Here is a 13,326-nt window from a genome sequence, read left to right on the forward strand (position 1 = left end):
GGGGGGTGATCATTCACTCTCCAAGAAGAACAAGCTGGGGTGCTGAAGCCCCTTCTTCGCATTTCACACCTAACGTCTTCTCAAACCATCCCTCTTTGGACTTTCCCCAGGTGAGGGAAACGGGCTGGCCTGTCCTGTTCTCAGAATACCAGCTCCGAGTGGGTGTGCAGTCCATCTGTTGAACGAGCAGTGTACAGAAAGAATTCAGCATTGTCCATAGGGCTGCTCTCATGACGTCTGTTCCACAGATAAAGCTCAGCGGAGGTCGCTGATTCAAATCCAACCAACTGAGTGTTAAAATCGGAGCTACCTAGGAGGCAGTCATTCAGGCTAGGATCATTTTAACCTATCTCATTGGCACCGAATAACCGCCCCTCCAACAAAACTTTCCAAAGAACTGGTCATCATCAGCATTCAGGAGCGACCCCCGAGTGCCAGAAAACCAGGAAGAACCAAATTCCAAGGCAAACAGTCGCCGGGTCTCATTGCCCAGCCCAGGGAGGGTGTTCTCCGGGTTCCGCTAAATATAGAGCTGGAAGCCCTCCCCAGGAACTTCCTGGCGTTTTCTAGCTTTGCACCCCAAACGTAACTTTTCAGAGGTTTTTCTTTGGAAGTGTGGGTGCGAAACTGCTTTCCTATCCACACCGTGCTGCAGGCTCTCAGAACATCTGTATATTATTTGAAAAGCGAAAGAACATCCGGTTGGGTAGTTTGGGTGTGGGACCATGCTGCGGTGGGATGAAACAGCAAGGAGACACTTTAAAAACATGTCCACAACGTTCTCAAAGAAAGGGAGGGAAAAAAATATGAAAAGAATTACAAATAGCTAATTACGTTGGTTCAATTACAAATTTGATTAAAAGAAAAACCCGCCTCTCCCACTTTTAGCACCAACGTAGGAGGAAAAAAATAGGTTGCTGAGAAGCCCAAGCGATAAAGATCTCAGTGAGAGCCAAGGGACAAAACTCATTACAGATAAGCCTAGTCCTTGCGTTTCCCCCGGATGCCTCTCGTTGTAGGTTACTTAAGCCATGCGTCGTAGGGTGGCTGCCGGGAAACCAGTGCTGGCCCGGGGTGAGAGGCGCAGTTTATTCGCCCTCTGCCTAACCAGGCCAAGGTGCAGCCACCTTCCCCTGGATCTGAGAGTTGGTAAAACTCCGCGACAGACCTTCTAGGCTTGGGGACAGCGGGTATGGGACCGAGGCTGGATTTTGCAAGCCTGAGACCCGTCTCCCTCGCCCCATCTTCCAGCCTTAGACTAGGCCAATGGAAGCTTGGAAAAGGGGAAGGAAAAAAAAAAACAAAAAAACAAAAAAACCCAAATCTCAATGAAACCTGAGTGCAAAGGCCGCTGGGCTTTTGTCTCCTAGCCCGGGAATGCAGCAGGAGGGGACGCAGGAGGTGCACCCCGCCGGGGCACAGTCAAGGTGGTGAGGCCGTACGGAAGTCCCCTCTGCATGAAAAAGGTAGTTGCAGGCCTCCCTCTCGCCCCCAGATTGCAACGGGGCCACCCTTTCCCCCTCTCCCAAGTCCCAGATCCACCAGCGTCAGCCAGGCCAGGGATCTCTCCGAATCCACGCAGAACGCTTCGTCTTTAAGAACTCGAAAATGGAGCAAAGCCACGCTGACCCTAGAAGACAGCCGGTCTCTTCCCTGTCCTAACGGAACCAGGGTGACCAGCTCCCCTAAACCGACACCAATAGTCCTGGGCACGCCTGGAGAGGCGAGTAGTGCAAGTCCTTGCAAGCCGGAGCACAGCACGGCCTCTTTAAGAGAGTGCCGCGCGCGCCCCCGCCGGCGGCAGGCCGGGATTGCGCGCCCCCGCCGCCGCGCGCGCCCCCAGCTCGCTCGCTCGCCCGCTCGCCGGCTTTAAAGTCTCTGCCAGGATCCATGCTCACATGTTACTTCCTGTATGGAGGCATGGCCAGTTTCCAGCCCCGCGCTCTCGGTTCCTCCCCAGCCTGCGCCGGAGCCACAACTTTCAGGAGCATGGACTGAAGGCGCCCTCGCCCCGGCGCCCCTCTGAGGTCCTTTGTGTTTCCCCGCGCTGCTCCGGCCGTTTCTGTTCTGGGGGGCTCTGCGCTCCGCCCCGCCGCTTCCCTCCCTTTCCCCGCTCGCAGACATGCCTCCTTCTCTGCCGGGGCCCTGGAAGGAGCTGCCCGCCTGAAGCCCGGAGCCGCCGCGCCGCGCCGCGCACAGCCCCGCCGTCGCCCGCCGCTTGTCGGGCTGCGCCGCGCCGCCGACTCAACTTGGGGCTCTTCCGCTGCTAGCCGCCGCCACCCGCGGTCCCTGCCTGCCCCGGGCCCCGGGCTCTGCCGCCGTGCGCCCTCTCCTCGCCCTGCACCGTCGGCCGGATCGTGCCTGCGCGGAGAGCAGCCTTTCTCCTCCGACAGGATCGTCCCTAGCGTGGCTTTCCGTTCCCGGTCACTTTTTGAGGCTTTCGCGGGAGCGCTTAGCAGCTTCCCGGATTCCTGCGGGACCGGTCGCCGAGCGTGGGGGCCCGTGTGGCGGGCAAGCCGAGAGAGCCTCCCGGCTTAGCGGAGCCTTGCTCGGAAGCAAGAACTTATTCAACAAGTTTACCCCCCCTGCTTTTCTCTTTTCGATGTGCGTTTTCGGACATGCGGAGGTTACTGGAACCGTGTTGGTGGATTTTGTTCCTGAAAATCACCAGTTCTGTGCTCCATTATGTGGTGTGCTTCCCGGGTGAGTGCGGGCCGCTGATGGGACGCGGCTCCAGCCCGCGCGCGGGGTCTGCGGAGTTGTCGCCCGGGCGCGGAGCTTCGGCGCCAGTCTAGGGATCGCGGAGAGGGCGAAGGGGGGTCGGGCAACCGGGAAGGAAAGAGGGCTCTGCTTCATCGGCCCGGGCCGTGTTCTAGGAGGCTGGTGGTCGGGGAGGGCAGAAGCTGTGGCGGGCTGGGGAGGAGGATTGGGGACCCAGATCTGCTCTGACTGTGTGGCTTAGGGCAGCTGGAGTCGGCGCGGGGAAAGGCGACTTGCTTTGCCGATCGGGAGAGCCAGAGTTGCAGGATGTCTGGGGAGACTGACTGGGAAGGATGCTCTCGGTTTGAGTAGCCTGGGATGCTCCCGTTGCTCCGGCGAGGATAGAAGGAGCTCATAACGGGGGCTCACTTTGCATCCCTCTGACCCTTGGGGGCTGGGGCGGGGGTGGGGGGATTTTTGGGGATGGAAGGCGGAGGCTGGCTGCAGAGGAGTCAGGATGTGCGGAGCAGCCCGCGTTCTGGTCGCTGGGGCCGGGGCTGCCTGGTTTAAGCCTTGCTCGGGGCTGAGGTGTGGGCTACGCCTCAGTGCCGGCGCGAGGAAGCTCCCTGCACGCGGGGCCTGGGAGCTGCCGGAGGACAGTGAGCGGGGAGTTTTGGCTAGGTCGGTGCCTCTCTGGGTTCTCAGCTCCCTTCTGTCCCACTCTCCTGGGCTAGGCTGCTGGGATCCAAGCGCAGGGCACCGGTCGGCAGCTGGGTTGCTTTTGGCGTCCAGGTAGATTTTTTTTTTTTTTTTTTTTTTCTGTCTGGCGCGCCCTCTTCTACCTTCATCTTTGCCCTTTTGCAGGCTGAGTGTGCCTGCCAGAGCCAGACCCAGACCGGCTCGTTTTCTAGCCAGGTTAAGACTGGAACAATATTGGCCACTGACGACAATCCTAAATCACTGCACGTAGCGTGTGCAGCTCGGCGACCCTCCACTCCGAGCCTTCAGCCCACACCCTCCCGCCTTGGTGAGGGCAGAGGCCAGCCGCCTTCCTCTTCTCGTCTAGAGTCGGAGGCTGCAGCTCCAAGCCTCGCTCAGGCTGCCCAGCTCCTTCTCTGTGGGTGAAGGCCACGTCCTCTGTCCTGGCTCAGGGAAAGAAAGGTGTGGGAGTGGGTGCGATTTGCTTTTCTTTCCTCGATCTCCTAAGGACAGAACACCCGGGTTTTTTGTTTTTGCTTTTTTTTTTTTTTTTTTCTGCTTTCTCATCCGCCTGTTCTGGAATATTTGGAGGCGGCGGTTATTCTAATCAAGAAAAAGAAACGTGCCACAGTGTTTCCGCTTTCCCTGGTTAATAGCTGCCTCTGTTCTAGCCGCCAGAGCGCGGGGTTTTGGTGCAGCGGGTACCCCAACTCCGTTCTGCATCCAGGAACCAGGCGCAAGGACCCTCGCTGCCCCAGGGGACCCGCTCTAGGGGACCGGCAGCGAGTGGTCCCTTTGAGGGTTGGAGGGTGGTCGCGAGGGGCAGAGGCCGAAACACTGCGGGTTCTTCCTGTCCCCAGAGCTGTCAACAGAGCTCGGGGAGGGTGTGCGTGCCTACTCACTAGGAGGCCTGGCAGGTTCACCCGCTAGGGTCCTGCCTCTGTGGAAGTAGATGCTGAGGTGAATCCCCTGAGAATCTGCACTCCGCTCCCCTGGAGACCATTGACCAGCATTTGTTTTTATCACTGCCTTTGCCTAGATTCCACCCCCTCCCCCTTTGTCGGGGGACTTGCCAGCTGAGTGCGCTCGGGCGCATCCGGGGTCGAGCCCAGTAAGGGTCACTTTTTAATAGAGGCGGTGGGAGGCAGCCTTGCAAAACAGAAATTTCCAATTCTTTTCTGGCTGACCTCTCCGGGCCGTAGCCAGCGCTTCCACAGTGATTTTCTTTCCTCTGGTGTCTGAGGAGGCTTGGAACCCAGTATGGGGTTGCTAGGGATGCCTCCTTGTCGTGTCTCGGTCAGTACCAGTTTTTCTCCTTTTCCGCCTCTGCCCAGGCTACGAGGTAACTAGCTCTCACCCCCACCGGGGAGCCACAGGGAAGACAGCTTTTGGAGTCAGCCAAAGTTAAAATGTCACAGCCCTGGGAGATGCTGGCTTCAGGTTTTCCCGAGAGTGATGAGGTGCTGCTGGACCTCAGGGGGCGCCCCAGAGCTACCCGTCAAACTCTTGCCTCCGCTAGACTCAACCACCTGCACACCAAGGGGTTGGGGCGGTGGGTGGGGTGGGGGCGCACACGCCCAGGTGTCCAGGCTGGGGTCTGCGACATCTGCTGCTAGGCGGTGCCCGCAGCTCGATGCTGCCGCCCGTGGTAGGCTGGAAAACCCTTGGGGACCGTTGTTCCCCCTGGGACCCAGCACATCTTGCTGCCGGAGCTCCAGAAACGATTTATTTTTATTTTTATTTTTTTTTTAAAGCTAGGGATTTTAGCTTTCGGTTTTCAATCAGGTCCTCCTTGTGAGTTCTTAACCGAACTCTCGTGTTGGTTATTTTTTGTTTGTTTTTAGAATCCTACCAACTTCTCAGCTGCGTGATTGCCCCCAGCTCCTGTTCGGAGCTTGCTTGCTGTGGTTTAGGGAGGCCTTTGGAAGCAGCCAGGGCTTGGGTGTTTTCCAGCGGTCGGAAGCAGGGTTATTGCTCTGAACAGCGCGGCGAGTGTGGGATCCCCGCCACAGTGGTGCTACAAATAATGTCTTTGGAGTGCCGAGGGGAAGTCTTACCGACCATGACAGTGGGCACTTAGCATTTTTCTAAATCTAAGACGTTAATATGGGAAAAACATGAGGCAACATAGTGTATTCTTAGGTATTTCCTCCGAAGTCTTAACAGTTGTCAGTGTTTTTGTCTATACTACCTCAACCTCTAGGACACTGTTTTTTTTTTTTTTTTTTGTTTGTTTTTGGGGAGGTGGGGGGAGGAGGGCACAAGTCTTATCTAGCTCAGGCTGGCCTCCAGCCTGAGCTGGGCTGAGGTAGAACTTGAACCTCTGACCCCCCTGCCTTCAAGAATGCTGGGTTTGCAAGCCCAGTGTCAACGTATGATGTTAAATAAAGTTTTGAGTGTGGTTGATTTAAATATTTGCTCATTCTCCACAGACATTGAGAACTGAGTCACCTATGATAGGATGTAAAGTATATTACTTGGAAGGGTTAACTTTTGTCTCCTACACCATCTATTTTGCATTGTTTAGCTGTTCATACAGAATCATAAAAACCAATTAATTTTCTTCTTTTGGCCTGAAGAGTAATTCGCTTCGATTCTGACGTTCTGTGTGGTGCTGACATTACAGCCATCAGGTTGCTGTTGGAATACTTCAGAAGCAGGAGCCTGACTGCTTTTGGCCTGGATGTGTCAGAACTGGGTGATCCACATCTGCTGTCCAGCCAACGCTGGCTGGTGGACCAGCAGGCCTCTCTAGTTATTACATACACGGCATGGGCGTCCATCTCAGTGGCCATCCCTGGGACCTCCTTAGGCAGAGGCAGGAGTAGACTTCGGTCGTCTTCTTCCTTGAAGAAGCTGGGTGAGATCTGAAAGGCTTCTCACTCCTCCCCAAGTGTTTCTTGTGAGAAAGAAGACTTCTTTACCTTTTGACATGATTAGAGAATCAAATCTTTCACGCCCCTTTCCAGACATTACCTTTTGGTGAGGATTGCTGAACTCAGATACAAACAGGCATATAGACAAACAGGCATAAAGACAAGAAGGGAAACCTGTATCTTTCCAAATTAAAGGAAATCTCTTGGAAAAAAGAAAGGTTGGTTGACTGGAAGAAGGGGAGATTGAGTAGTAGGGCTTTGAGTAACATTGTTTACACTGAAGAAGAGATGATGTTTCTGACATGAAGTGGTCCAGGGAGTATTGTTGATTTAATGCTGTGAGAAAAAGCAAATATAGACCAGAAAAAACAAACAAACAAACAACCCCCCTCCCCCACAAAACCAAGCCACCCAAGCCACCCTTCAGATTTACCATTTCTGTTGCTCCCGAGTTCACGTGCACTTGTTGAAAGGAATGTTTCTGCCGTCTGGCGCCCTGGACTGCCTCTTCTCTGAGCTCTCATCTTGCTGCCACCTTTTAGTCACAGAAGCAGTCTGGCTTCTGCCTGAGCCTTGTCTGGGCAGGAAAGGTCATGAAGCCAAGCAGGTGGCCTCTACCACATGCCTTGTCTGGTAAGAAGGAGGCATGCTTTTACTCCTGGCAGTGTCTGTGTCTCTGTCCAGTGTTGTAACGGTAGCCTGTGGGCACCGTAATGCCAGGTGCAGATGCCAGGGGCGCGTGGACCATAGCTCTTGTGTTTATAACTTGAAGCTTATAAGAAGACCTAAGGGTAGCAAAGTTCCGTCAGCAGTGGTCATGTCCTGTGAGCCTGTGGTCTGCCTTGACTCCAGGTTGACCACTCTTGGGTGTTGAGCGGTTATCACTGGCCCTTGAATTCTGTCTCTTCCCATGTAGAGACTAAAAAGGCCTATGTTTCTAGTCACACGACAAAGTCAAGAAGGAAGTTCTCTGCTCTCAATTCTCCCCGTGAGCTTGCTCTAGGTCAAGGTAGTAGCCGTGTGCAGTAGAAGGAGGGGCTCACGGTGAAACTTGTTCTCAGGAGAGCGGGTTCTCACCAGATCTGGAGTTTGGCATTGGCTGCTGGGTCTGGCCTGCAGTAAGTGGCAAGGTCTTACACCAGTGTTGGCTACTGTAGACCTGCAGGAAGTATTGGGATTAAAGATCGCAGGCCTCCAACACTTGGGAGGCAGAGGCAGGTGGATCTCTATGGCTTTCAGTCCAGCCTGGTCTCCAAAGTGAGTTCCAGACAGCCAGGGCTACACAGAGAAACCCTGTTTCACAACAAAACAAAAAAGATAAGACAAAACAAAATGAAACAGATCTGTTCCCAGTCTCAGAATGGCAGCAACTCTGATGACTGCTGCGGACTTTATGGGAAGCAGGACGTTTTCTGTGCCCTCAGAATTAAGTGTCCCTATGTGAAAAAGTACCTGTTGTTAATTTCATTTTCAGTTATTCTTGGTATTGCATTGACGTGGGGCTGTCATCAAAAAGATGACTCGCTGTAAATAAAAAGGCATTTCACTGTGGCTTTGGGTTTGATTCCCTAGCACTGAAAAAAAGAAATCTAAAAAAGCTAAGTGTTTTTCAAAATGCTGTATTCTTTACAACCCTTCCCTGTTTTTTTGAATTCTGTGGTTTCAAATTCTCAGGACTAGACAAGTATTAATCTCTTTAGAAGATAAGTATCTTGTAGCAAGAGTAGATGAATTACACTTTGAGAAAAGACCTAGGTGGGCTGGGAATGTAGCCTAGTTGGTAGAGGGCTTGCCAAGCATGCAGGAAGCTCTGAGCTGGACACCAGCATGCATAAGCTGGGTGTGGTGGCACTTGGGAGGTTCAGGTAGTGTGTGTGTGTGTGTGTGTGTGTGTGTGTGTGTGTGTGTGTGTGTGTGCTGTAAGTAACAGATTTATCGTTTACTCATGCCATGGAAAGGATTTTTTTATTTTTTATTTTTTATTAACTCTAGCTGGCCTAGAACACATGTGTAGACCCGGCTGACAATAAACTCCTAAAGATCCACCCGCCCCTGCACTGCAATGCCAAGCTGTGAGAAGGAGTCTTCTGTTTTTCCCGATGGGTTGTGCAGTGCAGCTTTAAGTAGCCGGAGGGTTGCTTCTCATTTCATTTGCTACAAATGAAAAAAAAAATTTCATTCTGATGGAAGATATCTCCAGGCCTGTGCAAGCTTTAAGGTTTTATGACAATTGCACTTGATAGGACTAATATTAAAAAAAAAAAACAAAAAAAACCCAAAAACGTATTCAGACAAGGCTTCTTTGAGGGATGAGGAGGAAGCCTGTTGAGCGCATGGTATGTGTGCCTGGTTTCTCTTTTGGAACTGGGACATGACTACTCTTCTTGGGCTCAGGTGTAGGAGGCAACTCACATTGCTTGAGAACGTTTTTCCCTGTCAATCATTTACTGAGAGCTACTGTACTGTTTAACAGCACATAGAAGGGGAGAAATCTTTTAGAGGCCTGGAACTTGTTAATGATTTATTATTGTTGTTATTATCACTGTTATTCCCTAAACTAGGTTGCCATTGAGAGTTATACAAGAATATAGAGAAGGAAGTAGGCATTTGTCCTCTAGAGCCAGCTGCCTTTGCCGTGACTAGCTGTGGGTGACGACAAGTTATTTTCCTTTCTGTTCCTCAGTTCTCTCTATTTGTGAAAAGGAATAGTGCTACTATCCTGTCCCTAAAGTCTTTCTGAAGTGTGAGGGGAAACACGCTCAAGGATTTAGCACTGTGAATGGATAAATGATAGCTCTCAATATCGGAACCATTTGTCTTTTATGTATGTGAAGGAGTTTGGATAGGAGTGTATGGAAAGATGAAACGGGATCAGGAAAGGATGGCTGTATAGTCCTGTGCCTGCTTTCTGTGATAGGAAACTATCTAGCACGGTTTCTGTTTGGCTTTGCTGCAGAGGTTGAGAAGGCTGGGCACTGTGAGAGGCACACACTCCGCCTGTTGCAATCTGAGACGGTCCTTCTCCACACTCTGCTTCCTCAACTTCCTGTGGGAAGATAGCAATCTTCCTGACCCGTAGGTACCAGGAGTGGCTTGGTCTGGCACCCTGAGGGGTGAGTGTGAGCGTGCAGAGGACAAACGTTGTCATCCTCCATTATACTGTACCTTGTAATTTAAGACAGGGTCTCTTGGTGAACCTGGGCTCACCCGTTTGGCTAGAATGGCTGGCTGGCCAGCCCCAGTGAGCATCCTGATTTGGCCTCACCAGAACTGGGATTACAGAATTGTGCCACTCAGAATTGTGCCTTTCATGTGGATGCTGGGGATTCAAACCAGGTTTCATGCTTATGTGTCAGACACATAACCCACCGAACATGGCTCCAGCCCCCTCCCTGACTCCCTAGCGTGTGTTTCTTGTTCTGTAACTGTCTTTTTTTGGTTTTTAGTGGGATGGACTAAGGGGCAGCCAACAGTGGTATTAGTGTATCTGCTCTCCTTTTGTGTCTGTGTTGCACTTCAACATGCCCATCTCTGTTTCACAGAGTTGGGCTTGCAGGAGACACCATGGCAGTCCCAGCTCCTGCCCTGTCGTCCTCCTTCTGAAGGCCAAAGTCAGCAGAGCACGGTGGTTTTCTGGCCAGACGACAAAATGTGATTTTAAACTACTCAGTTGAGCTATTTTGGGGGAGTAGCAAAGTGACACAGTTGGCTGCTGAAATCTAACAACTAAAAAAGAAGAAATGAAAGCACAGTTCATGGAATATGTAACACTTCCTCAGAGAAAATAGGACAAGTGCTCTTATTTTGGGCCTGTGATACTATGTTTCTGACGAGCAGGGAGGCAAGTTGCTGGATCAGGCAGTGGGTATATACTTTTGAGGAATTCCTATCAGTTACTGTGTGAATCTAAGAGCTGTCTGGCTTCTCAAGCTGACTGCCAGAGAAAGTCTACAGCACATTTAAATCAGATAAGTGCGTTTCTCTGGCTGAATTTGGATAAAGGACACAACCGTTAGCATTTTACTAGGCATTCAAGCGGAGTCAGATGAGTGAGGAAATTTACTTGTCTTTCAAGATCTTTTCGAACTTTAAAAAAAAAATTTCATTCCTGTGTGTTTGTGAGTGGTATGTGCCCACGTATCTGCAGGTACAAGTAGAGGTCAGAGGTCAATCTGTGGTGCTAACGACTCCCTCTAGCCTGCAGCTGGACAACTAGAGTAGGCCAGGGAGCCCCAGGGAGCGCTCTGTCCCCACCCACCTACCACTGAGGTCACAAGCTTATGACACCACGCACATCTACTTGAATTCTGGAGATCAGCCTGATGTCTTCAAGCGTGCAAGGCAAGCGCTTCCTGAGTCCTGCCCCCAGGCCCTCCAGGTAGTCTTTTAAAGCTTTTTAAGAATTGTGGAGAGAGTGGCCCAGAGAGGGCTCAGTAGTTCAGAGTTTACTGCAGAGGGGCCCACTTGGCTTTCTGCTTTAGGCGTGGTTGAAAAGGAAGCGGTGTAATCACCCCAGGCCATTATTGGGTTATGTGGATAGAGACTGTGGGTGAGCAATGTACATTATGTAAGCTGTGTAACTAATGTAAATAACTTAAATTGATTTGGTTTGTGTCCTAGTTAGGGTTACTTTTGCTCTTATAAGGAAAGCATTTAATTGGTGCTGGCTTACAGTTCAAAGGTTTAGTCTTTTATCATGGCATGAAGCATGGCAGTGCAGGCAGACATGGTGCTAGAGAAGGAGCTGAGAGTTCTACATCTGGATCAGCAGGCAGCAGGCCTTTGGGGACCATTTTTATTAAAACCATCGCAGTTTGTAATTTGAGATCTGTTTTGTTATTGAGATTGGCTCTTGCCTAGTACCTAGGCTGGCCCCAAGCCTGTAATCCTCCTGCCTCAGCCTCCTCTTGATTGAGAGCTGGCACTGTAGGTCTGTGTCACCACAGCCAGCTCTTTTTGTAACGTGAGAACCACTTTGGGCTTTGGCTGTTGTGTCTTTCGCTATCCTATATATCACAAGGTGTGGGCTGCAGGTTCTGAATCACCCAGCCCTGGAGGAACCGGGCTGAGGGAGTTAGCTAGCCTTGGTGGGAGATCATGTGGGTTCTGGATGTTTTCTTCTGGAGTGTAAAACTAGCTTTAAGGAGCCTGCTTCCCAGCTGTAGGATCTTACTCAAGACCTTTATTTACTTTCTTTTTCTTCCTTCTTTCCTTTTGTGGGGTCGAGGGGTGGGCGGGAACTCATGTAGTCCAGAAGCTTGCAGCATGGTGAAGATGACCTTGAACTGCTATCTCTTAGGCCTGTGAGTGGTGATGGGCTTGGATCCAGGGCCCTCTTCAAGCGGGAACTCTATCAGCTGAACCACACCCCCAGCCCAGACTTTGATTTCTTTGGATTTATTTTCCTCATCTTTAGCTAAATCATTTCCAAGATTGGTTTCGAGTTTTAAGGTTCAGTGGGTTGTGGGAGGGTTTGTTACCTTTGTGTACTGTGAAGTCACATGTCTGGAGCAGCCTGTGCTCTGTGGGACATGGTGCCTGGCAACTTTTTCCTGAGTTTGCTTTCTTGCCATAGAGTATTTCTGGGTCAGGTGATCTATGGGGCAGGGGACTGGCCTGGTAATAGAGGCCTGTAATCCTAGTTACTGGTGAGGCTGAGGCAGGAGCCTGGGAGATTTAGTGAGACTCTTCCCTGAAAGATAAAAAGAGTGATGGAGGTGTTGTTCAGTTGTAAAACTATTACCCAGCGTGCTTGAAGTCCTAGGTTCAATCCTAATACTGAAAAGATATAGAAAAATATTCTCCCTGCGGGCAGAGAGTTGGTTCAAGGGTTAAAACCTGCACTGCTTCTGCGGAGGAGTAGAGTTTGGTCTCCAGCTCCAGGGATCCAAGGCTTCACATCTCTGTCAGCACCTGCACGCGTGTGTATTAACCCCTTGTGTACTATTACAAATAATAAAAATCAATCTTAAAAAAAAATAAAAAACAAAGGAATATTTCCTTTCTGGTCTCATTCTTGCTCTTTCTCTCCTAGCAAGCGATGTGGTGAGTAGAGACTGGATATCAGGATGCTTATAAATCTTTTTCTTCCCAGTACTGGGAATTGAACACAGGGCCTGTCTGTGTATGGTAGGTAAGTATTCTATTACTGATCTGCACCTTAACATCTTTTGTTTTTCCTTTCTTTTTAGAACCTTAATTCTGGGACTGGGAAGTTGGCTCAGTGATTATAAGCACTTACTGCTTTTGCAGAGGACCTGGATTCAGTTCCAAGTACTTACGCTGTAGCTTACAACCAACTGTAACTAGAGTTCCAATCCCTCTCTGACCTCTGTGGGCTCCTTCATGCATGTGGTGTACATGCATATTCTCAGGCACACACATAAAACGCGCACACACACACACACACACACACACACACACACACACGGCAAGCATACCAAAAGCCAAAACCAAAACCCAGATAATTGAGCACCTTTGGGACAGGTCTTGTGGCACAGTGGTGAACAACAGGGCCATTGTCCCTGATTCCTGCTTGTAGTGGCGCTTGAGTTACTCACCTGTGGGTGAGGTGTGCAGGGCAAAGCCGTTCCAGGGCATGACATCATGACATAGATCAGAACAGGAGCCTGACCTGTGCCAGATGGGAACACTGTCTACCTGACCCGCACCCTTGAGGACTGGCAGAAATGGGTGAGGCTGGTGGCTTGAGTGGCTCTCATGGCTTTTCTACTGTAGGACCGAATGAGCCACTCTATGTGGACCAACACCACGTGAAGGGAAAACTAGTCATGTTGGCAAGAGGAGGAGACGCCAGCATTCCCTAAGTGTCAGCAGAAGTACAGAAGGGCAGCAGGACTTGGAATCCTGCATGCTACTTAATCCTACAGGCAGTTATAATGTTTCTGGCTTCTTCTTGACCTGCTTCTTCACTGTTAGTATTCAGTTTGTACTAATGGATTAAACCGGATTGTAAAAACTGAGTATTGCTGTCCTTGGCTATTTATTAATTTCAGTAAATTAAAAAATTATTTTAGAAAGAGTCTTACAT

At 50.7% G+C, this 13,326-nt stretch overlaps 1 protein-coding gene across 2 annotated transcripts in view; it reads left to right on the forward strand.

Annotated features, from left to right (window-relative positions):
* The first annotated feature begins 2,175 nt into the window (after positions 1-2,175).
* Positions 2,176-13,326, forward strand: part of Ptprg (protein tyrosine phosphatase receptor type G) — a 683,725-nt gene continuing 672,574 nt past the window's right edge. Inside the window, exon 1 of one of the 2 annotated variants that reach the window (XM_055599059.1) lies at positions 2,176-2,703. In XM_055599059.1, coding sequence (XP_055455034.1) covers positions 2,619-2,703 — 85 coding nt within the window. In that variant the 5' untranslated portion in view covers positions 2,176-2,618. The remainder of the gene's footprint in view (positions 2,704-13,326) is intronic. The other variant, XM_055599058.1, reaches the window with a different exon arrangement.

This window comes from Psammomys obesus, unplaced genomic scaffold (genome assembly GCF_907164565.1).
Source record: "Psammomys obesus unplaced genomic scaffold, mPsaObe1.curated_primary_1811, whole genome shotgun sequence".
NCBI classification, from domain to species: Eukaryota; Metazoa; Chordata; class Mammalia; order Rodentia; family Muridae; genus Psammomys; species Psammomys obesus.